A 27,773-nucleotide genomic window follows, 5' to 3' on the forward strand; every position below is an offset into this window, starting at 1 on the left:
CACCTAATTTCTGCGTCATACGTGTTTGATATGATTTTTGGATTGCAATCCGCTGTAGAATAGAGGTTGACACAAAGAGGTGTCTGACAGGCAAGTGAATGACAGAAAAAAACATGTTCTCTCTATGCAGTGGGTGGGGAGGACTGGTTGAGCTGGTGAGTTCAGACTGAACGTTCTCTCCCTAACAAGTGCATGGAGGCATTACAACAAGAGAGAATATGAGTCAGTCCTCATTTTGCTAAATATGTATGCAAAATCCAGCATGTTGCTGAGTGTAAAAAAACAAAAACAAATACAGTATTAAGCCTGGATATGAGATCCATGAGATATTAATCTCATATGAGATAATAATGTTGCATGAGATATTAATGTTTATGTAGGGTAAACAGCAGCAGTCTTTGTATGCCAAATATATGTATGTAGGCTATGTTCACATGGGTTAAAGGCTGGTGTTTCTTTTAATATATTTGCACTTTTGGGGTAATCTAAGATTTTATATAATGTGCAGGTGCTTGATAAGCTTTCAGGTTCTTTTCTTTTTTTTTTTCTTCTTTTTTTTTTACATTCGACGACAGTAGTGGAAATTATCTTTGCTTGTTTTTAGTCTTCTTCCTGGTGTCTGTGTATGTTCAATTTAATTACATTCAATGTATTTGTATAGCCCTTTGCACAATACATAATATTGTTCTAATGCAGCTTGGAGAAAATATAGCCTCACAAACCCCCAGTGAACGAGCCAATCGGGACAGTCGCATCATGGAAAAACTCCCGAGTCCCGAAGATAGGTAGGATGACGAGGTAGAAACCTTGGGGAAAACTAGGCCCAACAGAGAGAAGTACACTGTCTCTGGCTGGCACACATTTAACTAATATTTACAGAAGTATAGTCATATTTATTAACACATAATTATCAGACTAGATGTAATCCAACCACATAGAATTTATTATGTGTAGGCCTATTATTGCCACTTACAGGAACTGGAGAAACAAAATTGTGCAATTCTAAAAAAATAATAATAAAGGAAGGACCATTACTAACTCTAAATAAGTTAAATAAACCAATGTAGATAAAATACTTGCAGCCTACTATAAATGTGCAATAAATAATTGTCTCTCCAAAAAGAACTATGTAAACTTAGGAGGTGCTGTGTGAGGCCACGACATTCATTTGATCGAATTTTAATGTTGGTTGGTAAATATTTGTCATATTTTGCGGTTAATGAGTTGAAGGGCGTTAAAGAGTCGACAGGTAAAGTGCAAGTATAGGCTATTGACCTCAGCTCGTGCCGGAGGCGGGCGCGTGCCAGGCCAGCCGTTGTCATGTAAAACGGCGCGTTTCAGGTCTGTTCACGAGACAATGGCACAATGAAAGAATGCCGTTACCACTGTTTGCTCGGTTTCACTTGAACCCTCCAGGTGATGTCACAGCGCGAGACCCGCGTAACAGGATCGGGGACATTTCTCCACTACTTAAACCTGACACACAGAGCGCGCGGCTGTGGATGCGTTTTTGTGAGGTAAGATAGTTTGTTTCTTTTTATTTAATGGTACGGTCGTTTGATATTGATTTGAGAGAGTTTATATGAGATGCATTTTCATCACCAGCGTTTCGGTTATAGCCTAGTGTTTGTGTGCTTTCTCAAGTCTGTGCTGCGCTCCCCTACCAATTAATTTATTATCCAGAGGATTCACTTTTCCCAGCTCGATGGTCCGTGCTCTGCGCTGCGGGGTAATGAGAGGATGTAGTTGTATCAATATCACAAAACCAACAGGCTGAAATCATATTATAACCACATTTAGTGCTGAATCTGTACGTGTGCATTATGATCTATTTAAAAAAAGTTATTGGGTTAAAACAATGTGATCGTCATCACAGTTAAAGTGGTTAAACATTGTCTGACTGCAGTAAAATTCAAATCAACAAAGAGATAAATTCTATGGAAACAGACCACTTTAGTTTATGACATTGGCTGTCTGAAAACTTGGTCAGCTCAGAAAAGTTCACCAGGTGCCTGATATATATCTACGCAAATTTCCACGCACATATCAGCATTTATAACACTTAGCGTTATAGCCAAATTAAAAAATATGCGTATACGCACTCTTACTGGAGTGAGCGAATGAAGTAGGCATAGCCTACACAGAATTCATAAAAGCTTCATTTTGAAATACACATTTATATGAAATATTTCACTCTCATTAATGGAGTTTATCAAATTACATTCTGTTGAACGCATGGTTTTATAAATCTAAACAATGTTGTGCTTACGCAGAATCTAACAGAAATCTACAGTATATACATGAGGCCCCACATGGCCCCTATATTTACATTGAAAACAGTGGGAAAACATAGCTGTGGAGCGGGTTTTGTGTGAACTCCTTATCCTATAATAAAACTTCTGTATCATATCTACTAGACACCAAAAAGGCAGAGATTTGCTTTTGTTCAGTGTCTCCATTCTGTCACTGTCTGGAACACTCCTCTGTGTAAAGACAACAAGCTTTAGCACCATGCCAAGTGTTTTGTTCTTCAACACAGAGTAAGCCATAGCATTTTTGACGTATCGTTATTACAGTGAATAATAAAACAGTCTCTCTTTCCCTCAGAAATCCCGCCATTTCCATCCTTTGACAAAATGGCAGGTGTGTTTTCCTACGAGAGCTCTGAAGTCGACTGGTGTGAAGACAACTATAAACATTCAGAGAATGTTGTGGAGTATTTCAACACGGTATGAGCATAACAGACGAGCTGCAAATCCTTTCACACATAAGTCAATGTGAATCATTCTCAATTCAGACATTAACACTAGAGGAATCCTATCCGAGGCATTGCTAACACTGATTACTACACCCACAATAATGATACATCTGCATCCAGTGACTCAATGTTACACCTCTCCATGTGCACAACAGAGATATAATCAGTGCTGATCAGGCCATTCAGGTTTTATTTATGGTTCTACCTCAGTATCAGACTAATACAAAATGTGTGAAAGTCAATGTGACTGCTACAAAAGCACATTTAGGAGCACCATGGGATAGGATTTGAGTTTGAGGGTCTGATTCACTGATTCAGTGTTTGTTCCTCCTTCAGATGAGCAGTTTCATCTTCTTTGTGATCTCACCCATAATGCTCTATCTGCTGCACCCATATGCCAAGGAAAGAAACCTGGCTGTGCATCTGGTCTGGATCATGATGGTCTTTGTAGGTAAGTGTGAAAGTCGAATCTAAAGGGGGCTGAAATTGTGACATTAACAATCCTTTAGGGGGCAGCATTGTTAAAATCAAATTTTGATTCATTATTTTCATTATGTACTCTGATTCATTATATTTAATTCAAATAAATTAATGAATGAAATGTCACTTTGATTTTGTTTGTGACAAAATAAGCCAACAAGTGTGAATTATATGAACTGGAAATGCAACAAAATGTTTACATGCAAATGAATACACCAGAAATGGCAATTAGAAATTCATGTTAAAATGACTTGTATTCACATCCCATTTTGCTTCCATTACGTGACACATTTCTAAGAGAAAAGGGACATTTGACTAGAAAAATATAGTGTGGGAGTTTTTCTCACTCTATGGTCTGTTTCTCTCTCTATCTTCAGGTATCTTCTCTCTGTATTTCCACATGACTCTGAGTTTTATGGGCCAGATGCTGGACGAGCTGTCAATCCTGTGGGTTTTGGCGATTTGCTACTCCCTGTGGTTCCCACGCAGACACTTCCCATCTTTTGTTAAAGACAGGTAACAATTTCATTTTTCCCCTGTTCCATGGTCCGTATACCATGCCATTACATACAGTAGAAACAGACCTTTCTGTAATGGCACGGTACAAAACTTGTCTTCCTCTAACAAATCTGCATTTGCAGTTCTGAGCAATTAAAGGATCAATGTACAGTCTTCAGTTTGTGTAACAGCAACCCTGTTTGAACCTGCAGCATCATATTCTGATCTCACTGTGGGAGAGATGGTTTCCACAGCTTTCTCAGTAAGGGTCCAACCAGCCTTGTATTAATATTTAAATGCTTGAAAGCTAAATGAGATGATTGATGATGTTTTAAACTTACATCTTTTTGATTGGTCTACTGTCTTGATTTATAGTTATATAAGAATGTCACTGACCCCCAAACGATATATTCCCCTGATGTTGATGATTATTGTGAATATTTTCGATAACTCTGCTATCTGCAGTCTAAAGTGTGGTCTCTCTTTCTCTGTTTTGTTGTTCCTCAGGAGAACGTTCTCTCGCATGGTCCTGATCATCACTGTCATAAGCACTCTGTCCTCTTTTGTCAAACCTACAGCCAATGCCTACGCTCTCAACTGCTTTGCCATCCATATCCTTTACTCTCTGTTTATGGAGTTAAGGAGGTACAGGATGTGCATTTATCACTTCCAGCTTTTTACAGATGTTGTAATAGTCACTATTTGTCCACATTGAGACTATAAATGCTACTTCTGCTAGATGTTTTCGATGTCTTGTTTTGCTATCTTGCTTGTTTTCAACTGATCTCTTTGTCGAACAGTTGCACAGATGAGCGAGTGCTGCGTCTGGCTTGGGCGTCCACTGGCCTGTGGGTTCTGGCCATTTCCTGCTGGATTAGCGATCGCTTCGGATGCAGCTTCTGGCAGAAACTGAACTTCTGTTATCTACACGGTATCTGGTGAGTGAGCCATGCTATTCTGCCTTGTGTTGAGCACATTTAACCCTATAACATCCTGCTGAATCATAATAAACACACAAATCTTTAAGGCCTCGAACACAATCAAAACTGTGCTGATAAAACTGTTCTTTATGTCGTCTATACTTTTTTAGCAAGTAAAAGGCCTTTTTAGTACAATTGTAAAAATGTCTTTTTGCTCTGAAATCTTTACTGATGTAAGAATAACTTTTATATATTGTTAGTAATATTTCAAGATGAACAGTTACCGGACTGAAGCAACATGATTATTCATACACCATGTTTTAAAAATATCATGGGCAAATTTGAGTATCAAATATGTGACCCTGAATCACAAAACCAGTCATAAGTCGCACGGGTATATTTGTGGCAATAGGCAACAATACATTGTGTGGGTCAAAAATTATCGATTTTTCTTTAATGCTAAAAATCATTCGGATTTTAAGTAAAGATCATGTTCCATGAAGATATTTTGTAAATTCCCTACCGTAAATATATAAAACATTTATTTTTGTGAGTGGATGCAGCACAATCGCGAATACACAACTTTAAAGGCGATTTTTCTCAATGTTTCGATTTTTTTGCACCATCAGATTCCAGATTTTCAAATAGGTTTATCTCGGCCAAATATTGTCCTATCCTAACAAACCATACAGCAATGGAAAGCTTATTTATTACATATGATATATAAATCTCAATTTAAATTTTTTTTATCTTATGACTGGTTTTGTGGTCTAGGGTCACATATTGTACAACAGGCTTTTTGTACTCAATCTTTCAATTATCATTGTATTGCATTGATTTAGATGTTTTGCCACCCACAATAAAAACTTCAGGGCATTTAAATATCACTATAACATTATTTGGAGATAACTGATATTTATATGTATTTTAAGAACAGTAGTGGCCAAAAGTGATGTCCGGCCTAGGAAAATTGACATCTTCACCCTTTACTCATTTATTATATATATATATATTTTTTTTTATATTTGACATGACACTTGCCAAATTTTGTAGACATAATTTAAATTAAATTAAAAAAACAAACCGACTTAATTTTAGCAGACATCATTTTTGACCAGGCTGTCAAAGCCTGTAGCTGTAGTGCTTTTTTTTTGCCAAATAATTTTGTCAGATAAATACCTTAACCAAGTTTAGTGTTTTTTTCTTCCCTCATATTAAAAATATTTTAAAAATGAAATTCACCAATCTGAATTTTATCTTCATTTTTGGTCATTCAAATGCAATTTCTGCTCAGTTTGTGCCTCTGAATAAAATAGAGGTGTTTTATTTATTTTTGAGTGTGAGTTCCACATTCTCATATATAATAGATATTTAACATATTGTCTAACGGTTCGATAAACTCGTAAATTATTCTGACTATTATTTCATATATCAGGCTTTACAGGGTTAAGCCACATTGTCCAGACTTTCAGACTGTCATGCTAATAGTTTATTTGTCTCCTCCTCTCTGTTCAGGCACATTCTGATCGTGGTGGCCACGGCTTACGCTACCACTTTGGTCGCTTACATGGATGCTAGTCTAGAGATCCCTTATTCCCTCCCTGACCTGCAGTACTGGCCACAGAATAAGTGGGCCATTGGACTGCCTTACATAGTCCTCAAAGGAAGCACAAAGACATGGAAAAGATGCTAGCAGACAGGCACAACAAGATGAACAGATGCAATCTCCTTTTTAAAGCTGCTTGGTGTAGCGCCAGCCTTTACCCTTCAAATCTTGGTGAATACATTTATAAGGACTGGAAGGAGCTGATCCTAGATCAATACCCTGAGACTCCATATGTTATAACACTGAAGAGATGTTATATGTAACATGTTGCATGTTGTGTTGAAATGGTTGAGGTTTCAGGCACTTTCTCCTCATTTCTCACAGAACTTGAAACTGAATTATTTTGTGTGTGTAAATGTCTAATGAAAGTGACTTTGTATTCTCATCTTTACAAACAACGTGCTGTTGTTATGTGAAAATGAATATTTGCACTGTTTTGACAAGATTTAATGTATGTACAAAACAATCTGTATTTTAATTGATTTACTTAATATGAAACAAAGGCTTCTATTTTTAAGACAATTAACTGAGAACATTTGTCGTAATCAATTACTTGATTCATGGGTGAAACTTGAATGATGATTAAAATGTAAATATGTTATATTATTAGTCTGGTCAGAGGAGGAAAAGTCATGCCGCCAGTTTGATGAGAGATCTGAAGGATTTCTCACAGCAAATGGTGCAAACATATGTTTACTAATGTAATAACTGGAACATGTGCATGGGATATATATTGTGTGCTAAAACCTCCACCTTAGTGTATGATATTGTTTATATTGATGATTTACCATTCAATGGCGTCACTGTGGAAAAAAAAACTGATGTGACATTAAACTAATGATATATTGATATTTTTTATATAAATTATGAATGCTGGGACATGCATATGATGTGAGATCATTTATTTAAGGGGTTGTTGTCATTTTAAAGTATTTCAAAGAAAGAAGCACCATGAGATGCACTAAAATAAAAGTCAAAGAATTGCAAGAGACAAAACTTACAACGATGATGCTTGTTGCGTGCCTTATGTAGAAAACTAAGAAAATGGGGTCAACTCCAGGTTATGGATACTTCACCCAAATAGCCTCTGTTCTCTTCCTGACACAGCGCCATCAAGTGTACATCATAGGTGCAGAGCAGTTGAGCTGCTTCATGATCTGTATTACTACATTCTGCTGAAATACAGATATAGACAGTTATGATTTTAAGTTTGACAAGTGGTTCCTTTTAAGATTTTAAAGCAATAATAATAATTTTCGTGAATTCTGTCCTCCAAACTGAAATTCTAATAAACCTATCATAACATGATCCTATCATAACATTATGTTTGTTTACTGTTTAAATTTGGCTGAAAAGTCTACAACAGGCTGTTTAAAGCCAGATTCCATTGTGATAACTTACCCCATATAGTGTGACAACGTGTGTGTATTTTTCTCGGTATTGTGGCCTGCCTAAAACCTTAATAGTGTTTATACAGAAGAAGAGAAAACCTGCAAAATATTTACTATAGTAAAAAGTATGACAACCCAGTCTCTCATATATTAAATTAGTTCCTTCAAATGGCAAGTGAAATCATTCACTAAGCATTAAGTATTTGTTGTAATCCCATAATTAAACACAGAACAGAGGCATGCCCTCAACAACCAATCACAACACAGCTGTGTGTAACATGCATTGTTTTGAAATACTAAATTAAAAATCATTGAGGAAAAAATATCAGCACGTTATGAAGCGCTGTAGACTGCAAAAATAAAAACATCCCATCGGTTCGGCTAATCTCTAATTATTACCTACCTACCAGTACAGGCAGTCCGTGAGAAGTCCCGCCCACCGCGTTTCACGATTGGCTGGGCGGCGCCAAGCTCATCTTGGACGGCATATGATTGGTCACAAACGCTTTCTGTTTTGGGTGCATGCCAGAGGTCCGGAGAGGGGAGGGGAACCGTCTAGTTTCCGGTTTTGGGCTGGAATTGACACACAATGAGGAGTCGGGAGCAGCCGCTCAAAAGCCTTCTGTAAATAAACAGGACCTTTATCAGGCCGGTGAACTATGGAGAATCAGGTAGAGTATGAAACGCTTTTGCTGTTGCATGGAGTGAAGTCAACTTTTGTAAGCGCGCGCTTAGAGAAATCCACCATTGCAACTGAATGTGGACACTTGGGGCTCGTGAAAGCAGCGGATCGGACCCATATAACCCCCCTCCCTCCTCCTCTCTCCCTCCTCTCAGCTATCTGACTCGAGCCGGCCACGCATATTAAAGCTACATCGGTATTTGGGGACATCAGCTCAGCCTGAAGGGCTGGATGCGTGCGCCAGCTTTTGCAGTAGGCAAGTCGTGCATGTACCAGCAGAAACACAAAGGAGAGTGTTTTTGTCCTGTGCTTCTCTGGTCCGGGAGTCACTACAGTCTGCGGCTTTTATTAGAGGAAATGAGTAACATGCATTTCCATGTATTAGTGTTCCTGACAGAGCACGCACACTGAAGGCTGAGGGCATTGCACAGGTCTGCGCTGAGGGTGGAGGTCCCTCAAGCGGGAATCTGTCTCTTTCCAAGGCTAATTAATTGCCCTTTTATGCAATATGATTTATGAGCAGCACCAGCAGTGATCATATGCTGTAGTAGATGAATATCATCGCCTTAACATCCTGGCTATTTTTACACGTTCTGCCTTGTGTCTGTGATCTGCAGTAGGTTAATTGCTTTCGCGGCAACTAAATTATTTCAGAAATAAACTTTTTCTATTATTATTATTATGATTATTATTAACGTTGAATCATGTATCCCGTTACAAAATATAAGGATCGGCTTCCACTACAGATATTGTTACTACTGTAAAATTATTACACAAGATTATGGGATTTCAAAATTCTTTTCAAATTACTATATTGTTACTAGTATAAAAACATTAATATGGAGTCTTTCTTTATGACAGTTTTTTTAATGCAATCGCAATAATTATGTTATTTTGATTTGACGGTTTGACTACATGTTATTATTACTAGCATGATGTTAGTACTGTCATAATAAAGCTCTCTGTGTTTAAAGAAAATCATATTACTTTATCTGCTTTATATTAATAAGCTGTTTCATGAGCAGTTTTTAATGCAATAGCAGTGCCAGTAACTGTAGTGGTATTTTTATTTGGCAGTTTGACTTATTACATTATACTGTTTTGTTTTATTTTTAAACAAACTAGCATGATGATAGGACTGTCATAATAAAACTCTTAATGTAGAAAAAATCATATTTTTTTTGCTTATTAAGCATGGCTGCTTTAGACTACTTATTGCAGGTACATGAGCTTGATACTTGCGCATTAAAGCAAATCTCAAAACAAAAAGCTTAACCTATTTTTATTCAATGTGCTTGTAGAAAGACAAGTTGTAAATTTCTGTTTTGTCCCTCCACTTTTCAAGTAATAAAAGAATAGTTGATGTACTGTTTCATTCAATCGTGTTTTCTAGCCTTTGACAATAACATTGCAGCGACTCTTCTGAGACTTGTTGTTTTGTCGTTTGCCTATTGGCTTGGCATGTGACCTGCTTGTATTTTGTTCTGTGCTTGACTGATAATCTGTATCATAGCACTGACCTGAGATGAATCCAGTCTGCCACTTTTGTGTCTATATCGCATCTTCTAACAAAAAGGGATGTGGGTGAGTGTGTCTCTGCTGGGGATTTGTGAGACCAGAAGCCAGTAGTGTTTACCTGTTTAATCTACTCTTTTCAAAAAGGCCTTTTGATCTTTTTTACCCCCCTGGGATAAGTGCGGTCATGTGTTGAATCTCTTATTGTGTACTGTCCCATATTGTGTTCATATTCGGATGGTCGTGTTCCTCTCAGGCGGAGTGGAACAGCTTTTGTGTAGCTAGTGTTTGTAATCTTTACAAGGCAAGTTGCTGTGATGAAATTACACATGGCAAGTTCTGGAAAAAGAGCAGTGTTTCTTGCCGTTGAGGGTAGCCAGGCTTTTGTATCACTGTCTGTCTATATATGTGACACGGCTGGGGCTTGTGAGTGAATGAGAGATGGACTCATAGGGGTTATTCTGATGCCTGGCAGCGTTTAGGACTGGCTGGCAGGTTTTGGCTCAAGGAAGTGGAAGTGTCAGCCAACGCAGGGCTTTATGGTGAAAGGCCAGACGGCAGCCAATAAGATTTTCCTCATAAGGCCCGGCCCGGGGACACATCAAGCCGACTGTCGGGCCGTTTTTGAGCGTCGGTCAGCTTCTAGTCGGATGCCGTCGGTGAGAGAGAGAACTCTGATTGGCTGTTCAGCTTAGCGAACGAGTCGGTGCGTGAGAATAAAAGCGAAAGTGAGCAAAGAGGTCAAGAAGGTACAGACAGAAGGCTGTATAGTTCTACGCCATCTTACCTAGCATTCGAATGCACGGATATTTTTATAATAACATGAGCCGGCTGGAATGAAGAAAGTGATCAGCGTGATTGATCTTCAAAATGTGAAGCAAGCGATGCTTTGTATATATGCAGTCTTGGTTTCCCTTTTTGAATGATGAAAATAGACTATTGATTCCTGCTCATATAGACAGATGTTTACTTGCACGCAGGTGCAGAACGCAGGTTCACCTTTAGTCCTTTTGGTGTGTTCAACGAAAAAATTTTTTGGCCGATACGCAGTCGACGTGACAGGACAACTAGGAATGGTAAAGGTTAATCGACTATCGATCATGGGAATTTGTGTAAATTGACATCCCTAGCGCTAATACGGTCAGCTTTTGTCGCTGCTAGTTCTTTGGCACTGGCTTGGTGTGTCCTGGGGCCTCATTTATAAAACTGTGCGTAGGAACCTTACTAAAAGTGTACACGTACGCACAAAAGCCAAAAATGATTTATAAATCTGATTTATAAAACCGTGCGTACGCACACCTGCACGCAATTTTCACTTTATAAATCACAGCCTACCTGATAATTTGCGCACGCAAAAAAAAAAAATTTACCGCCCTTTCTCCGCCCACATTCAACCATATATAGACAATGCAAATTACCTCATTAGCCATGCATATATTAAAGCCATGCATACATTTACAAGCAACTTGTAAATATTGAAATATGTCAAACTTAATTTTGCCATTTTGCAAAGGGTTAATTCCCTTTATCCGCAGTCAGTTCCTCAACTCCCCATCAGTGTCGCCAAACTGCTTTGTCTTCAAAATGTGCGTACGCATGGGTCAGAGTTTGCGTTGAGGTGCGCATATTTTCACGTCAAGTTTTTCTTTATAAATCCCACCTTTTGCGCAGAAACTGGCGTACACTTGTTTTCAGCCCCGTTTTGTGCGTACGCAAGCTTTATAAATTAGGTCCCTGGGCTTTAATTCTTACTTTTCAGGAAAGTGAAAAAAAAGAAGCGTGTCTGGAATTGATCTTATTGTCTGTGCCGGTTCTTAAATCTCCACGAGTTCAGGGGCTCGAGTCAACAGCAGCTGCTGAGCATCTCTGGGCACCTGAACCCAGTCTGGCTCGTCTCCACCTTATGTGGGCAATGCTCATTTTTCCTGGCTGCTTTTCAAGGAATTCCCTTGATGACTTTTTCTGCCCATTTGGCAGAACCAGTCGATGATACAGATGATTAGCTTGAGCATGTGAATGAAAGGTATTCTTACTCTGATTTTGGTGTCTAGAGGCCTTTCATTAGTAACTCTTCTCTGCTATATCAATAACAGTTTTCAGCAATATGAATTCACTCAATTAAAAAAAACAGTCTTCCACAAAGAAAATTCCCTACAGCTTGATTTACAAATGTGATGGAATATTTTTTTGTAATACATATTTTAATGTAAAAAACAAATGTATAAAATAAAAATAACATTTAAAGGGGTGGTTGATTATGATTTCACTTTTCTAACTTTAGTTTGTGTGTAATGTTGCTGTTTGAGCGTAAACAACATCTGCAAAGTTACAACGCTCAAAGTTCAAAGCAAAGGGAGATATTTGATTTTAAAGAAATTGTTTTTTAAGGACTACAACAAATAGCTGGTAGGAACTACACGACATTCCTCACGGGTTAGTGACATCACCAGCCCTAAAATGTACCTTCCGCGTGAACGCGCAGGAACACGGAGTCCATGTTGAGAAGAGGGAGAGTTGTTGTAGTCGAGCACATTTGTGAGTCAGCTCAAACTTTAGCATCTGTCTTTTCACATGCAATAGAAAGTCACTCTGTGTGCATCTCACAACAGTTCCTATACGAGCGATTTATAGATTATCATGACAGAATATGCTAATTGAAGATAGTTAACGTCACATTAGCTACATAAATTCATCAACTCCATTCAGAGATGTCCTGTTGCATTCTACGTGTTGTCACTTCTTGAGTCTCTCCATCATTTTCTGACTCCGTTTAAACATAAAAGGCAGAACAGTTTCTGTCATTTTAGTGTGTCTGCGTGAGGTAATCGGAGCTGCTAACACACACAAGCTCTTGAAACCCAGCCTTCTGTACCGGGAGCAGCAGCTTATTTGCATTTAAAGGGCCAGACACAAAACGTTTTTGTAAAAAACTTTTTTTTAATAAAAATATCTGTGGGGTATTTTGAGCTAAAACTTCACACACGCACTCTGGGGACATCAGAGATTAATTTTACATCTTGTGAAAAGGGCATTTTACCACCCCTTTAATGTTTATATATATATGTATGATATAGATTCTAATGCTTATTACCAAGGCTGCATTTATTTGATAAAAAAACAATAAAAGAGTAATATAATAATAACATAATAGTATAGTTTTCAATTTAATTCATTTTAAAATGTAATATGTTCCTGTGATGTAATGCTGAATTTTTAGCATCATTATTCCAGTCTTCAGTGTCACATGATCCTTCAGAAATCATTCTAAAATGCTGATTTGGTGCTCAAGAAACATTTCTTATTATCAATACTACGACTTTACTGTCATTTATGTATATGTGTGTTTTTTTTATTATATATACTTGTGTGTGTGTGTGTTCGCGTGCGCTACTGTGCACTAGGGCTGTCACTTTTTATTCGATATTCGAATATGCATTCGAACATGACGTGAAATAACCGTAATCGAACTTCAAATAAACTATTCGGTTTTTAAATTGCTATGTCTAGCGCATTTTTTACAGTCTATGATAAGACCGTTTGCTTTTTATTTTAAAAAAGCGTGTTATTTTGAAAGGGTGTTATTTTGAAAGCGTGTTACAGGCTGCTATGTTATAGTCCGATATGACGGCGCGCTGCAACACGCATCACCGCAGATGATCTATTCATCAAGCGCCAAGCCAATGTGCAAACTATCGCAAATCAAAGTGAAAGTAAGTCGCAGACGCTTTAACACACAATAATAATAATCTTCATTAAAAGTAAAGAAACTAAATGATCTTACCAGGGCTGCCGCTCTCTCTTATTGCAGTCTTTGATGTTAGCTGATGATCAATAAAATGCAGCTCATATGTTGCTTTCGGTGACATTAAATCCATTAAATCTGCATATAGCGCGGGAATTGAAGATCGGATTTATATCCGGTTTAAACCACATTTAGGCCTATGTGACCAGGTATAAATGGAATCGTTTTGATAGCTATCCGATCTGAGAAAACGCATGAAGTGGCCAGGTTTAAACAGCCCCAGAAACGCAGCAGATGGCCAGAGCATCGCCAGGCGTCCAACATCGTATGACTGCATGTCCTGCACAACCGGTCGGCACCGTGCAGATGCACATGTAAAGGCAAGGTTTATTTGCAGATATGAGTCCTATAAGTGTAATTTTGGGAGTCCTGTTTATGACTGTCAAACTGTTAGTAAAGTTTCGATTGACGTTTTTTTTTTTTTTTTTTTTTTTGCACGCGCGCGCGGGGGGTGGGGGGGGGGGGCGGATGGGAATAGATATTCGAATATATTCGAATACATAGGCTGGTATTTGATATCCGTTCGAATTTGATTTTTCTCAAAAGTGACAGCCCTACTGTGCACATGCCACTGGTCTTCTCTACTGAACTTCAACTGACCTCAGCTTTATTGAAGAAGCATTTAATGAATATGTGTTTCTGTGTTTGCAGTGCACGGTTCAGGTAAAGCTTGAGTTGGGTCACCGGGCCCAGCTGAGGAAGAAGGTGACATCAGAGGGCTTCACCCATGACTGGATGGTGTTCGTGCGAGGCCCCGAGAACAGCGACATTCAGCACTTTGTGGATAAAGTCGTCTTCCGGCTGCACGAGAGCTTTCCTAAACCCAAGAGGGGTAAATTTCACAAATCAGAAATTGCACCACAACTCACAGTTCAATCTTCAAAAACAGCATGTGAGAGCCACATGACATGTTACACATCCTGAAGAGCAGCATGCTTCTTTTTTCAATATTTGAGGTTAGGGTTGGATCAGTATCAATTTTGGCAGCACCTAGTATTTCGTTGCTGATATTAAATCAATACTTTAGGCAACAAATAAGTAGCCTCGGATGACTGGTGAAATGAAACTATTGCCAGTGGATTAAACATCAACCCATTTCACTTCATGCATTCCAGGTGTCACATGTCTTGGACTAACAGTGCTGGTCTAAGATCAAAGATAGCCTTGTTTTATACACATTACTTGATAGTAGTATGTATAGAGGGATATTTGTAATATGTACCATTTATTTTATATTAGTTTGTTGATAATATAAAGTCAGTTGTTTCAGACTGCATTTCTGCTAGTTGGTTCAAAACACAGATTCCAAGATTTGTTTGCAAAATTTATTTGATAGTGTGTGAATATTACTTGGGTCATGCAGATGCTGCTGGGAAACATTCCTGGAGTGTCCACCAGTCAGGTCATTTTAATAAAAATGAATGAACTGTGTTTTCGGCATAGTCAGATTCTTTTACTGTATTTTTGATTGAATAAATTCAGCCTTGGTAAGCATAAGTGAAGCATAAAGAAAAAACATTAAAAATGTCATTGTTATTAAACTTTTATTTTAATGTATAACTATACAGTATATGTAGCAATTATCAGTGAAATTATTCATGTTTTCATTTTAATGTCAGTGTGTAAGGAGCCCCCATACAAGGTTGAGGAGTCTGGTTATGCTGGATTTCTGATGCCCATAGAGGTCTACTTCAAAAACAAGGTGAGGTATCTGAGTCTCGTCCTGCAACTCTCTCTTTTGCTATTGCCTCTTGTTCTATAGTTTTTATTTTATTTTTGCATTTTCATTCGCACACATCCCTCTCTCACTCTGTGACTCATCAGAGCATCAGCTTCTCTTTCTCTGTCTTGTCATTTGTGAACTTCCCCTCACTGACATTAAGCTGGCACCATAGAGTGATTTTCCTTATGAGCTAACTGGCATAATGCGAAACAATTACACTCTTTTTTTCAAGCCCACCCGCTGACTCACAGGCTTGTGATAAGCAACCGTATCTGTCGTATCTTGTCTGAAAAACATCCCCAGCCTTCAGAGAGTCGTATTTTCCTGAGCTGTTTTCAGCGGCTCATAGATTTCTGCATGCTGAGGGACAGAGATAAAAAGATTGAGTTGGAGGATGTTCATCTGGGTGTTTGATTTGTCATTCTGATCTTAGCTGAGGTTTTTGCTTTTGAATTGTGAATGAAGCACTGGCTGAGCCCCCTATGAAAGAAGTCTGAGAATCACTCCAGTTGCTGCTCTGTTGACTCACTTCAATGCTTGAGTTGCTCATTAAAGGTGCAGTAAGCGATTTCTGAGAAACGCTGTTGAAAGTAGAGATGTTCCTATACCCTTTTTCCCTTCCCGATACCGATTCCGATACCTGGACTCAGGGTATCGGCCGATACCGAGTACTGATCCGATACCTGGGTGTGTTTGTATCTATACAGCTGCAATTCATACTAGCCCTGTATGAATTGATATAATTATTTTATGGTGTGCTTCAGACTTATCCCTTAATAAAACATGAACAAATACACACAGTGAACTAGAATATTATTTATTATCTGACACATTTCACAGTAGTATATTATTTATTTTTAAGTGAAAAATAACTTCAAATGCAGCCACAAAGCTAATACTGTAAACTAAAAAAGGTATTTTAGTTTTACAATATAACAAATGTACTCTAAAAAACAGTACAACAAATACATCTAGGAATCAAAAAAATTATATATGAATAATTTAAGAAAAGAATCTCTTTAAAGCTTAAAATGACGGCGTCACTGTACCCAGTGTGCCTGTCAAACTCAGTAAAGACAGCGGGGTCACGTCGCAGCTCCAGATGTCGATGGTAAAGCTGATTGTTTGCACATCTTTTAGTTTACATGAAATGTTCACGCACTGTCTCGAATAGCTTAGGGAGCGCTGTTTCAGAGATGTATTTGCGACCAGGCAAACTGTACCGGGGCTCCAAATGTTGAATTAAGCGGCAAAATCCAACGTTTTTGACGACTGACAGTGGCTGGTCATCCAGAACAATAAACTCGATCATTTTGTCGGTAATATTGGCAAGCAGCGGACATACTGCTAGCGCATGCATTTTAATTTCTTCTTCACTGCTCTAAACGGTGGTTGCTTGTGGCGACACAGCACAACTTCCTGTGTTGCTGCAGACAACCACTGTTTAGAGCAGTGAAGAAGACTTGATCTCCGATTAGCAGAGTTAAGCAAAGCTAGCGTGCAATAACTAGGTATTGTTTATGAAAATGGTATCGGATCGGTACATGGGTACAAGTACTCGCCGATACCGATGCCAGAATTTTTATTGTTATAGGTGGCATTTCCGATACTAGTATCGGAATCGGAACATCTCTAGTTGAAAGTGGATCGGATAGAGCACCACAACACTCTTAGCCAATCAGCAGTAGAGGGCGTGTCCACTTATCCAGGAGAGAGAGTGAGCTAGAGGAAGACTTGAAGAGAGAGAGATGGCTGAGAGAGATCATTAAAGAGAAAAGGTCAGAGGAATATCACTGGTAAAATAAGGGTTATGATCAGACAGGAGCTTTAGGACCCTTGTTAATATTAGAAAAACTTTCCAGTTAGAGAGACCAAAGTGGGAAGGCCTAAAACTGACGCAGAGGTTGCGTTTCTGCTCCATACGTGAGTAACGTTGGTTTTGCTATGTTTCACAAAATCAAGATATGCTGTTGTTGTAATGTTAGCTATAGTAACAGGACATGTTTGAGTGTCATTGTTTGTCTGGAGCTGGTGTGCTATTGGCGACTCTTGCTTGGATATACAGCTGCATGTTAATTTTTTTGTTCTTCCTTATTCGTTTGTCATCTTCGCTTTATTTTTCGTGAAGCATTATTTTGCTTTGCTTCAGATATGATAAGGAGACATCCCCTCTTGCATTGCATGTTTGTGCATTTTTGGGGGCGGAGCAATGAAGGGAAGGGTTTGCGTTTGTTTGGGTTGATTTCAGATATCAACAGTGTTTCTCAGAAATCACTTACTGCGCTTTTAATGTGAAATTATTTTATGGAATATCTGAATATTGCCATTCACACAGGAGGAGCCAAAGAAGGTGTGCTTCAATTACGACCTCTTCCTCAACCTGGAGGGCAACCCGCCTGTCAATCACCTGCGCTGTGAGAAACTCACCTTTAATAACCCCACCCGTGACTTCCGTCGCAAGCTGGTCAAGGCTGGAGGGGTGAGTGGTGCATTATGGGATTTTTTTCTCTCCTGATTATATATCTAGCACAGCTTATTAAGGAAAACTGTACATTTTTGTTTATTTGCTCCAATTTCTCATTCAGATCATGGTGGTCCCAGAGGGAGCAGAAGTACTCCCGAAACCCAGCCCAGATTACCCCATGCTTCCAACCATCCCACTTTCTGCCTTTTCTGACCCTAAGAAGAGCAAGACCTCACAAGGATCAAAGGTCTGAAAAATTATTTTGAAAATATGCTATAATCTCTTTCTTTTTTTTTCAATTGGGGTCCATAATTCTGAGATCAAATAGAAAATCTGTATTAAACCTGGAAATAAATGTTTTAGGATTTTGTTTTTTTGGGAAAGTGTTGAAAAAGCTATGATGTAAAAAAAATAATATATATATATATACTTTATATATACTTTATATACATTAAAATTATGCTGCTGTTCAAAAGTTTGGGGTCAGAAAGATTTCTTTTAAAGAAATTCATACTTTTATTCAGCAAGGATGCATTAAACTGATCAAAACTGACAGTAAAGAAGACATTTACAATGTTACAAAAGATTTCTATTTTAAATAAATGCTGTTCCCTTGAACAGTTTTCAACATTTATAATTATTAGAAATGTTTCTTGAGCACCAAATCGACATATTAGAATGATTTCTGAAGGATCAGGTGACACTGAAGACTCGGCTTTGCCATCACAGGAATAAATAATAGAAATAATAGTAAACGGTTATTTTAATTTGTAATAATGTTGCAGAATATTACTGTTTTACTGTATTTTTGAGTCGTCTTTCAAAAATATAAAAAAAATCTTACAGACCCCTAACTTTTGAACCGTAGTTTATTGTTATTTAATTATGTCAAGATATAATCCTAATTATTAAACAAATTGAATTCTGATTATAGACTTTTTGACCCCCTCTGTATTTCTTCAGCTCTCAAATATTTTATCGTGCGTGAATACCGGATACCTGTCAAGATATTAAGGATCACAGCTTTCTTCTATGTTTCCTTTTATTTACTTGTTTGTTTACTAAGCAGCAGATTAGATCGTTTTAGTGGGAATTAAGGGTCCCTCATGTAGGACACGTGTCATATCTCTATTAAATGACCTTTGCTTTATCGTATCCGAGCACTGGCGCTTTGTCTGGGTCACTTTGAGGCATCTTTCATTAGTGCAGTAAAGAGGGTCAGTTGCTGTGATTCTCTAGTGTTGGACGTCTTCCAGCATCCCCATTAGCTTTAACAGTCCTAATCTCAGCACAGCCTCATTAATACAGCAGATGACCTTTGTGTGAAGGTCACTGATGGGTAATAGTATCACAGTTAAGACATGCTTTAATGGCCTTTTGTGATTATTTTATTATGAAAGGTGATAAAATACAGTAAAAACAGTACTATTGTTAAATAAAATGACTAAAAAAACACATTACAATAAGGTTCCATTTGTTAACACATGCAACATGTTAACTAACAATGAAAAATATTTCTAAAGCATTTATCAATTTTAATTAATGTTAATTTGAACATTTACTAAAACAATCAATTGTTACCAAATAACTGTTTTCTATAATAATATATCTAAGAATGTAATTTATTTCTGTGATGGTAAAGCTGAATTTTCAGCAGCATTACTCAGTCTTCAGTGTCACATGATCCTCTAGTCTAGACATAATTACATAATTCAGATATGCTGATTTGGTGTTTAAGAAACTTTTCTTATTATTATCAAAGTTGAAAACAGTTGTAATACTTAGTATTTTTGTAGCAACAAATAAACACCCTTTTCAGGATTCTTTGATGAATTGAAAGTTTAGTAAAAATGTATTTTCTGTCACATTTGATCACTTTAATGAGTCCTTGCTGAATAAACGTATTCATTTCTTTAATATATATATATATATATACTAATAAAATCTGAAATTATTCAGTTTACAGATGAACTAACAAGAATGTAATACTAAGTACAGTCTTGATGTTTCTTAGATAACTGACAAAGCTTAAGTTTGCTTTAGAGTTGTACTCTTGTATTATGAATGTGATGATTATTTGTGACGTAGACCTATAATAGGGCTTTTCACACTTGAAATAGCAAACCCTGGGTCATTCTAAACCCCGGGGAAATGGAATACTGGGTTATCTCGCACGTTACACACTGCTCATCATTTACCCGAGGTAAACAATTAATCCTGTGTATTCACAAGCTGACGTTTCACACTGCACATTCCTAAACACTGGGTTAACATACTCATTTGCTGTGTCACTGTCATTGATTGGACGAGTGCAGCATGCGACCTGTTAACATAAAGGCTCTAGCATTGGGCTTCCTCCTTTACACATTGCCAACTGTAATATGTTTGTTTTTTTCTGAATGGACTTTTCGGACTATGAAAATATGAATGAAATGGTCTATTCTTCACTTGTTTTCCGTCAACGTTTGGCACTTTTACTATTAAACGCTGAAGCGACTGTTTATATACAACGCAGTTTCCGTGACCCAAAGCATGTAAATATGTGGCACACAAATTGTTTTCAGTTGCTTAACACTGCACACATTTTGCACCACAATGCGGGGTTAACGCCACAAAAGCGGTGCTAACTCTGCTGCGGTTTAGAACGACAATAAACCGATGTTAATCGTCTTGTGAAAAGCCTTAATGATTATATATTGTACTGCCTTGTACGTGCCAATTCCTATCTAACTTGGTGAATAGGGATTTTTTTTTAAATCGTTTGCTAACCAAAGGTAGAATTTGAGCCCGTAAAGACTAAAACAAACTGTTTCCTGTAGGAGCCCAGTAAAGAGGGAAGCAAAGTGTCCAAATCCCACAAAATGGCCAAGGAGCATCGAGAGCGGCCACGAAAAGACTCTGAAAGCAAGGCCACATCCAAAGGGGACGGTGACCGAGATGGCGGCAGCAAAAGTAGCCGTGACCCTTCCTCATCTTCATCCTCATCATCTAAGAAAAAAGAGATCAAAGTGAAAGACGAGAACAAAGTCCTGCCCAAAGCTGCTTTCAAGGAGCCCAAACTCACGTTGAAGGAGTCCAAAATGGAAGGCATGTCTCCTAAAGGAGGGGGGGCAGGGTCGGCGGGCGGTGGAGGGGGAGGTGGAGTGGCCGATGGAAAACTCCCTAGCAAACGACCTTCCAATGCGGAGTCGCCCAAACCTAGTGTCAAGAAGCCAAAGAAGGGGGGTTCAGAGGGGTCAAAAGACTCCAGCAGTGCGGGATTCACCGGCACCTCCCCCCGGACCGCGTCTTCCACCACAGTCTCCTCGGGATATGCGGATAAGAAGGCCTCTAAAGAGAAGGGACGCTGGGCCAAGGGCAAGTCAGAGACCCAGGAGGTCAAGGAGTCCAAGAAGCCTCCGGAATCCGATGACTCCAACTCGGATGATGAGGCCTCGTCTAAATCTGAGGTTAGACTTATGTGATAATAGTTTTGTTTATAAGATTTATTGTGGCTTTTAAATCAAGAATTTTTCACTGTAACACATTTGTTTAAAATAAGTCAGGGAATGGCAACCTTTTTAACTGTGTTAAATTTTATTAGAATTTTTTTTTGTATTCATTTATAGAAAAGAAATCAGGGGTTGGAAAAATTAAGAAAGTAGCATTTTTCCCCACAATAAAATGTATCTATTTAAAATAAGTCAGGTTATGCCAACCTTTTTAACATGGTGTTAAATGTTATTGTTGGACAATATTGTTTATTTTAAATTTTAAATGATTAATACATGTATTGTGAAATTAAACTTAACACGGTATTAAAAAGGTCGCCACCCCCTGTGATAAACATAATCTTTAATTTGTATCCTGTGCACTCTTTCCCACAGCAGTCGGCACCTTCCAGCCCGTCTAATTCCAGCTCCAGCTCAGAGTCGAGCTCAGACTCAGACTTTGAGCCACAGCAGAAACAAGGCCAAGGTAGGATCTGCTCTTTTACTGCAGGGAGTGTCCTGATAAGCTGCAGTCACATCCATAAATAGATTTCCCTACTATACTTTAACTCAAGGTTAACAGACTGCTGATTTGATCGATCACCATGGAGAGGGTCAGAAACAGGCACTTCCTTAAAATGAAGGAATGAGTTTTTTTTTAGAACGGTGATGTGGGTAATTTGTCATTGGCTTGCTCCCATTTTAATTAGCAACAGCCAGCCTGACACAAAACATTGGCTTAACTAATGGTAGGAGTTTGATGATGGGAAGAGTTTTAAGGAAACTCTTCAAATTCTGTTTAGTTAAGCTAGTGGCACAGAAATGACGCACATCCCCTTTAAAATGGCAGTTTGAAAGATAAAACAAACCACGTATATTTTGCAAACGGCTCCTCCTGGTCTTTGGTTTGTAGGCCCGCTGCGCACTATGGTGGAGGACCTCCAGTCGGAGGAGTCTGATGATGACGATAGCAGCTCAGGCGAAGAGACGCCGGTCAAGAACAACCTGCCCAGTCGAGACTCCAGGTCATTCTCCTTCTTTTCTTCTCAATGTTTGTTTAAGCAGGTCTTTCAGATGCTTTAAGTCCCTGTAGTCAATGTTAGCAGAGGCGGAGAACGGATTTGTTTGCTCCGAGTAAACACTTCACTTCATACGCCTCTCTTTATTCTTCATCTCACTCAAGTGTTGCTGAGCCGCTTTGAAAGACTTACTTTTGTGCGGTTGGAAGTGTGAGACGACTGCTAGAATAGGGTTTTCTTTTCAGTGTTTATTGTGTATTCAAATTATTCTTTAAAATCAAATGCTGCATACAATTAAATCCGAATGACTACATTTCACAACGCAGTCCACCCAAAAATGTACATTTGATCATCATTTACTCACCCTTGTGTTGTTCTAAAACTGTATGAGTTTCTTTCTCATGTGTAACCCAAAAAAGATATTTGAATAATGTTGGTGTGAAAACGGTTTCGGTTCCCAATGACTTCCATGGTATATTTTGTCCATACTACGGTAGTCAATGGGAACCGAAACTGTTTTTTTTTTTTTTTTTTACCAACATAATTCAGAATAACTTCTTTTGTGTTCTGCAGAAGAAAGTAAGTCATACTGGTTTGGAACAACACAAGGGTGAGTAATGACACATTTTTACTGGAATTCTTGGGTGATCCTTTAACTTCCTCACAGGGTTTAATTGTTTGATGTTTGCCCCTCACAGACTGAGTTTAGACAGCGAGAGTGACTGCAGTGACGGGCCGCAGCGTCCCAGTCGAGACCCACCCCCTCAGCCACAGAAACACAGCTCCACCAACAACAAGGTGAACTGATACTCAAGACCGTATCAGCTTCTTGTTAAGCATTGACCGCCGTCCAATTGGTGTTCATTCATTCAGTCAGTCATGCCGATCGTTCAATTTACAGCACACACTCTTAGCACAGTTTTGTTCCTTTGAAACTTAATTGTTGACTGTTGGATGATGGACGATAGGCATTAGCTCTTGGATTACGCTGCGCCCAGTGTTGAAATGAGGTGGCGACACGCAGCTTTTGATCCACTGACTGTGGAATGCTGCTTAACTGGGTGCTGCCAGTCAGAACACCAGGATTCGGAGCGCTCCAGGCACTGCTCCACTATTGCTGGAAAAACACTGCCATAGATCATTGTCTTGATTAATCATTCTTTAAACCTCGTCTTTAGTCCATTTGTATGATTTCTCTTTCTTTTTCTCCATTTTGTTCCTTTCCTCTCTGTTTGCCTTTGTCTGTCTATCATGCAGGTCACGGGCAGAAAGAGTCCAGACCCTTGTTTACGTCAAGAAAAGGTCCTGAAGAAGGGATACGACAAGGTAGGAAGGGTAAATCAACCTTTTAATTTTTTCACTTCTTATCTCCATAAGTTATTTCTATTTGACCGACTCAACCCAACTAGACCTCTGTTCCAAAACCTTGTGAGCTGCCTTGCTGTCTACTGCCCACTTAGGGGCCCTTCTAAGGGATTCTAAGTGAACTGGAACCTCATTTGCAATTGATTTCAATAGAGTTTCAACTAGCATGTTGCTAAGCTAATAGTGATAATCTAAAAATACATAACACACAAATAGTGGGGAAAATATTTGATTAATATTTAGTAGGAATAAAAAGTATTATTATTTAATTAATTAAATATAAAATAGCAATAAATTATAATTCAATCAATTCTATAATAACTATTATTATTATAATTATTAATTAAAAATTATAAATACATTACAATATATATGATTGTATAAAGTATATAATGACCGCCAGTACTCTTATTATATAACAATTCTTATATAATTAAAAAAATAAATGAAAACTAAAATATTCTTATAAAAAAGTATTGATTATATTAATTATAATGATATAAATACATAATATAAATATATAATAATAATACTTTTTATTATTATTATTAGAAATATAGGTACCTTTTACAATAAGGTCTCATTTGTTGACATTAGTTAATGCATTAACTATCACAAACTAACACTGAGCAATATTCTTGTAGTATTTATTAACCTTTGTTAATGTTAGTAAATAAAAATGTTTATGTTAGTGGACAGTGCAGTAACTAATGTTCACAGATGCAACGGTCACACCACTTTTGGCTCAAACTCCTAACTACTGCTTATTAATAGTTAGTAAGGTAGTTAAGTTTTGGTATTGGGTAAGATGTAGAATATGGTCGTGCAGAATAAGGCATTAATATGTGCTTTATAAGTACTAATAATCAGCCATTTATACTAGCAATACGCATACTAATAAGCTACTAGTTAATAGTGAGAATTACCCTAAACTAAAGTGTTCTGATGTTGAGATTAACATTAGCTAAGATTAATAAGTGCTATAGAAATATTGTTCGTTCATGTTAGCTAATGTAGTTGACTAATGAAACCTTATTGAAACGCGTTACCAAAATATTTCATGAAATATCGATAATATTACATAAATACAACAACTACTCTTACTATTATATAATAAAAACAACAATTCTTCTTCAATTTAAAATGATTATTATCTGTAGTATAATAAGCCATCTTTTGGAACAGCCTCCGTCTCAGGAAATGCTGCCTAGGTAGGCGGCTCACTAGTTTTGGAGTCAATGTCCATTCAGTCAGTGCACAAAGCATGACATCCTGCTACTAGTACTAGTTTGTAAAGCTGCTCTTTAGCTAATCTAATGTCAGTAAATTATGTTTATTTTTTTAGTTACTTTTAGTCCTATACAAGCTTGTACCGGTGTTTGGAGCCGCAGTAGAAACTGATCTCGTGTTCCTCTCCTCTTGTTTCAGGCGTACACTGAAGAGCTGGTAGACCTTCATCGCAAGCTAATGGCATTAAGAGAGCGTAACGTTCTACAGCAGGTGGGTGTTTGCGTGTATTAAAATAGCTTGCGTTTGTGTAAAAGCTCTGAACAAACACCACTGACCCGTTTCCTGCCTCCAGATCGTGAACCTCATCGAGGAGACGGGACACTTTAATGTCACCAACACAACTTTTGACTTTGACCTTTTCTCATTGGATGAGTCAACTGTCCGTAAACTACAGAGCTACCTGGAGGCCACCGCCACATGACAGGAAGTCCATCAAGGCTGGGGGGAGGGGGGAGGCTGCCCTTTTTCACTTCTTTTGTCCTGCGAGAGGGCTGCAAAAAGGTGAAAATTGTTCACAGGAAATGAAAACAGTGAGGAAACAAATCACGAAAAGGAGTGAATCATACAGTATTTTGAGGAGGAAGTGCAGCTATGTGGCGTCTCGACTGCAAACCAACACTACAACACTTCTTCTCTCCTCCTCAATATCCTGTTGGACCGGAAGATCTCTTCTTAACGGGGCCAGAACTGCTAGAGGGTCATATTCGAAATCGGCTGGAAAGAAAACAAAAACAAGTCTCTCTGTAGCCATACGCACTGATGCATCAAGGGTTGCAACCTTTTATATTTTATTTTTGTACCAATGTTTTTCAAGGTATTTTTGATTGATTGTGGTCGGAAAAGGAAGCCCCACACGCCATGAATGTATCGCTTTTTATCCTCTAGGGCTAGTCTTAGTGCCTTTTTCACACCATCTCATTTGTGCTCTTAGCAATTACAGCAGTGTTATCTTTCACTCCGACTTTAGTCAATCCTTCTGTGTGTGTGTGTGCGGGATACCCGGATATCGTCCCGGGGCGATTCCGATTTGTATGCCAATATGCATCAATCCTCATTTAGGTGTTCGCCAAACGGGCCTTAGAACTTAAATGTTGTGCATTGCTAGTGCAGCTTGTGAAAGTATTTGGAAGTCTGTGTTGGTCTCTGTGTTTTCTGTCATCATATCTGGTTTATTCATTAGACTAAGCGGGAGAGACAAAAGAAAAGGACAAGACAAGCTGTTTTTCTCTCAGTGGCCCCTTCCAGAACAGCAGTCTGTAGATTCACTGTGCTTCTGACTCCGACTGAGTCTCTCTCTCTCTCTCGCTCTCTCTCTCTCTCTATCCCTCTCTCTATCTGAGCGACTACATCTCGGCTTCACTTCGCCTCTGTGTGTCCATTCTTATGCTAATAGCTTTAAGAGGCTCCGTGGCCTGAGCTGCAGACCACATGCCCTTAACTTCACCCTGCAAGAGTCTGGGAGTGTCGTTTGCATGGGTTTTGAATCTTCGTCTGAATCGTAGCGAACAATAACGTTTATAACTTTGAAACGATTTGAGATGTTTGTGCGTTTTTCAGCAAGAGAATGATTGAGTGTTATGTGCGTGAACTTTTAACTCCCAGCTCTTGGTTTGTGAACTTTAACCTTTGACCGGATACTGGTTCGGGTCAGCCTGTCATAAAGGGGTGGGGCAAGACGAAAGGGGTGGAGTTAGGTGAACTTGAGTGGCGGCTCTGAAAAGACATCCCACTGAGTACACCCAGGTTTTTTTTTATATATATATATATTATTTGAGGGGGTTATTTTTTTATTTATGTACCTCTGCACTTTTGGCTTTGTTGACTCAAGTACTTAATTGTCTAATCTGTATTTTTAAGAATTTTATACAATATTTACATGCAATATGATATTAATTTGTCAATTGTTTTGTGTCAAGAATTGCCAGTTTTTTAAGGAATTTTTAGTTGGTTTTTTTTTTTCTCTGTATCAGCAAATTATATCATGATAGACTGTAAACGTGACCATGAGAACTTGAAACTTACTTCAGGCCAATATATAAGTTAATGGCAGGGTGTGTTTGCATATCAGATGAATTTCTACTAGCATCTGTTTTGTTGTAGCCTCATTATTATCCACTACAAGGGGGGACTGCATATTTGCGAAACGAACAAGTGTTTGTGAGTTTGTTAATGTATTTGATTTAAACCATGCTGAAAAAAGTCTTAAGCTAGTTTGGTGGTCTTTGAGGGATGAATTGGCTAACAAGTACCCAAAAAAAAACCTCTAAGACCAGCGAGTTTAAGCAGCTTCTTTTTTTTCCCAGAAGGAAAGTGAGGAACCTCTGTATTTTGTACATGGGATGCAGCAAAGAACACTAATGAAGGGGCATATATTTCACTCATTTTACGTACACACATGTATAGTAGACAGTCGGAATCTCATCCACAGGAGCTGGAGGAAACTTTAATCGACGGTTAATACTGCATCATTTTCACATACTTCGCTTGCAGCTGCAGAGAGCTGTCTTGTCAGTCAGTGGTGGTTTTATTTGTGTTTGTGAGCGCGGAAGGACTTACTGTATTTATCCGTGGGGTTTGGGGAGGTCTGGGTTTTTACATATGTTTTGATAACGTGGTAGAAAACCTTCCTTGATCTGAACAGAAGAGTAACCCTTTAGTATGACGTGTTAAACTTGACATACAATGCCACCATGTGGTCATATGATGCAAGTTGTAATAAGGGCAAAAGATGTTACTTTTTATGTTTTTATTGCAAAGTCATATTATGAATAAAGTCATTTGAGTACTGTT

The 27,773-nt window shown here is 38.3% G+C and overlaps 2 protein-coding genes across 6 annotated transcripts; both read left to right on the forward strand.

Annotated features, from left to right (window-relative positions):
• Positions 1-1,247: 1,247 nt before the first annotated feature.
• acer1 (alkaline ceramidase 1) lies at positions 1,248-7,577 on the forward strand. Of its 4 annotated transcripts, none has more exons than XM_079637644.1 (7): positions 1,248-1,517; positions 2,608-2,729; positions 3,095-3,209; positions 3,616-3,754; positions 4,244-4,381; positions 4,537-4,674; positions 6,172-7,577. In XM_079637644.1, exons 2-7 carry the CDS (start codon positions 2,637-2,639, stop codon positions 6,347-6,349), a joined length of 801 nt encoding a protein of 266 aa, XP_079493770.1. In that variant the 5' UTR covers positions 1,248-1,517; positions 2,608-2,636; the 3' UTR covers positions 6,350-7,577. The 4 variants fall into 4 exon arrangements, with proteins under 4 accessions (XP_079493770.1, XP_079493772.1, XP_079493773.1 ...); XM_079637646.1 differs by having other exon boundaries at positions 1,292-1,517; positions 2,611-2,729; positions 6,172-7,571; XM_079637647.1 differs by lacking the exon at positions 1,248-1,517 and adding an exon at positions 1,590-2,514 and having other exon boundaries at positions 2,611-2,729; positions 6,172-7,571.
• A 592-nt stretch (positions 7,578-8,169) lies between these two features.
• mllt1a (MLLT1 super elongation complex subunit a) lies at positions 8,170-27,773 on the forward strand. Of its 2 annotated transcripts, none has more exons than XM_079638260.1 (12): positions 8,170-8,324; positions 14,304-14,484; positions 15,272-15,354; positions 17,711-17,854; positions 17,961-18,086; positions 20,659-21,288; positions 21,706-21,796; positions 22,223-22,334; positions 23,027-23,126; positions 23,586-23,663; positions 25,122-25,193; positions 25,276-27,773. In XM_079638260.1, the coding sequence occupies exons 1-12, from the start codon at positions 8,313-8,315 to the stop codon at positions 25,402-25,404; spliced, it is 1,758 nt and encodes a 585-aa protein (XP_079494386.1). In that variant the 5' UTR covers positions 8,170-8,312; the 3' UTR covers positions 25,405-27,773. The 2 variants fall into 2 exon arrangements, with proteins under 2 accessions (XP_079494386.1, XP_079494387.1); XM_079638261.1 differs by having other exon boundaries at positions 8,190-8,324; positions 23,586-23,654.

The sequence above is a fragment of the Phoxinus phoxinus genome, assembly GCF_949152265.1.
Source record: "Phoxinus phoxinus genome assembly, chromosome: 15".
Lineage (NCBI taxonomy): Eukaryota > Metazoa > Chordata > Actinopteri > Cypriniformes > Leuciscidae > Phoxinus > Phoxinus phoxinus.

Coding starts and splice junctions, on each gene's coding strand:
- acer1 (XM_079637644.1), top strand. CDS start 2,637: ATGGCAGGTGTGTTTTCCTACGAGAGCTCTGAAGTCGACTGGTGTGAA. Junction 3,210..3,615: donor GATCATGATGGTCTTTGTAG/GTAAGTGTGAAA, acceptor CTCTATCTTCAG/GTATCTTCTCTCTGTATTTC. Junction 4,382..4,536: donor CTGTTTATGGAGTTAAGGAG/GTACAGGATGTG, acceptor TTTGTCGAACAG/TTGCACAGATGAGCGAGTGC.
- mllt1a (XM_079638260.1), top strand. Junction 17,855..17,960: donor AGCTGGTCAAGGCTGGAGGG/GTGAGTGGTGCA, acceptor TTTCTCATTCAG/ATCATGGTGGTCCCAGAGGG. Junction 21,797..22,222: donor ACAGCAGAAACAAGGCCAAG/GTAGGATCTGCT, acceptor TTTGGTTTGTAG/GCCCGCTGCGCACTATGGTG.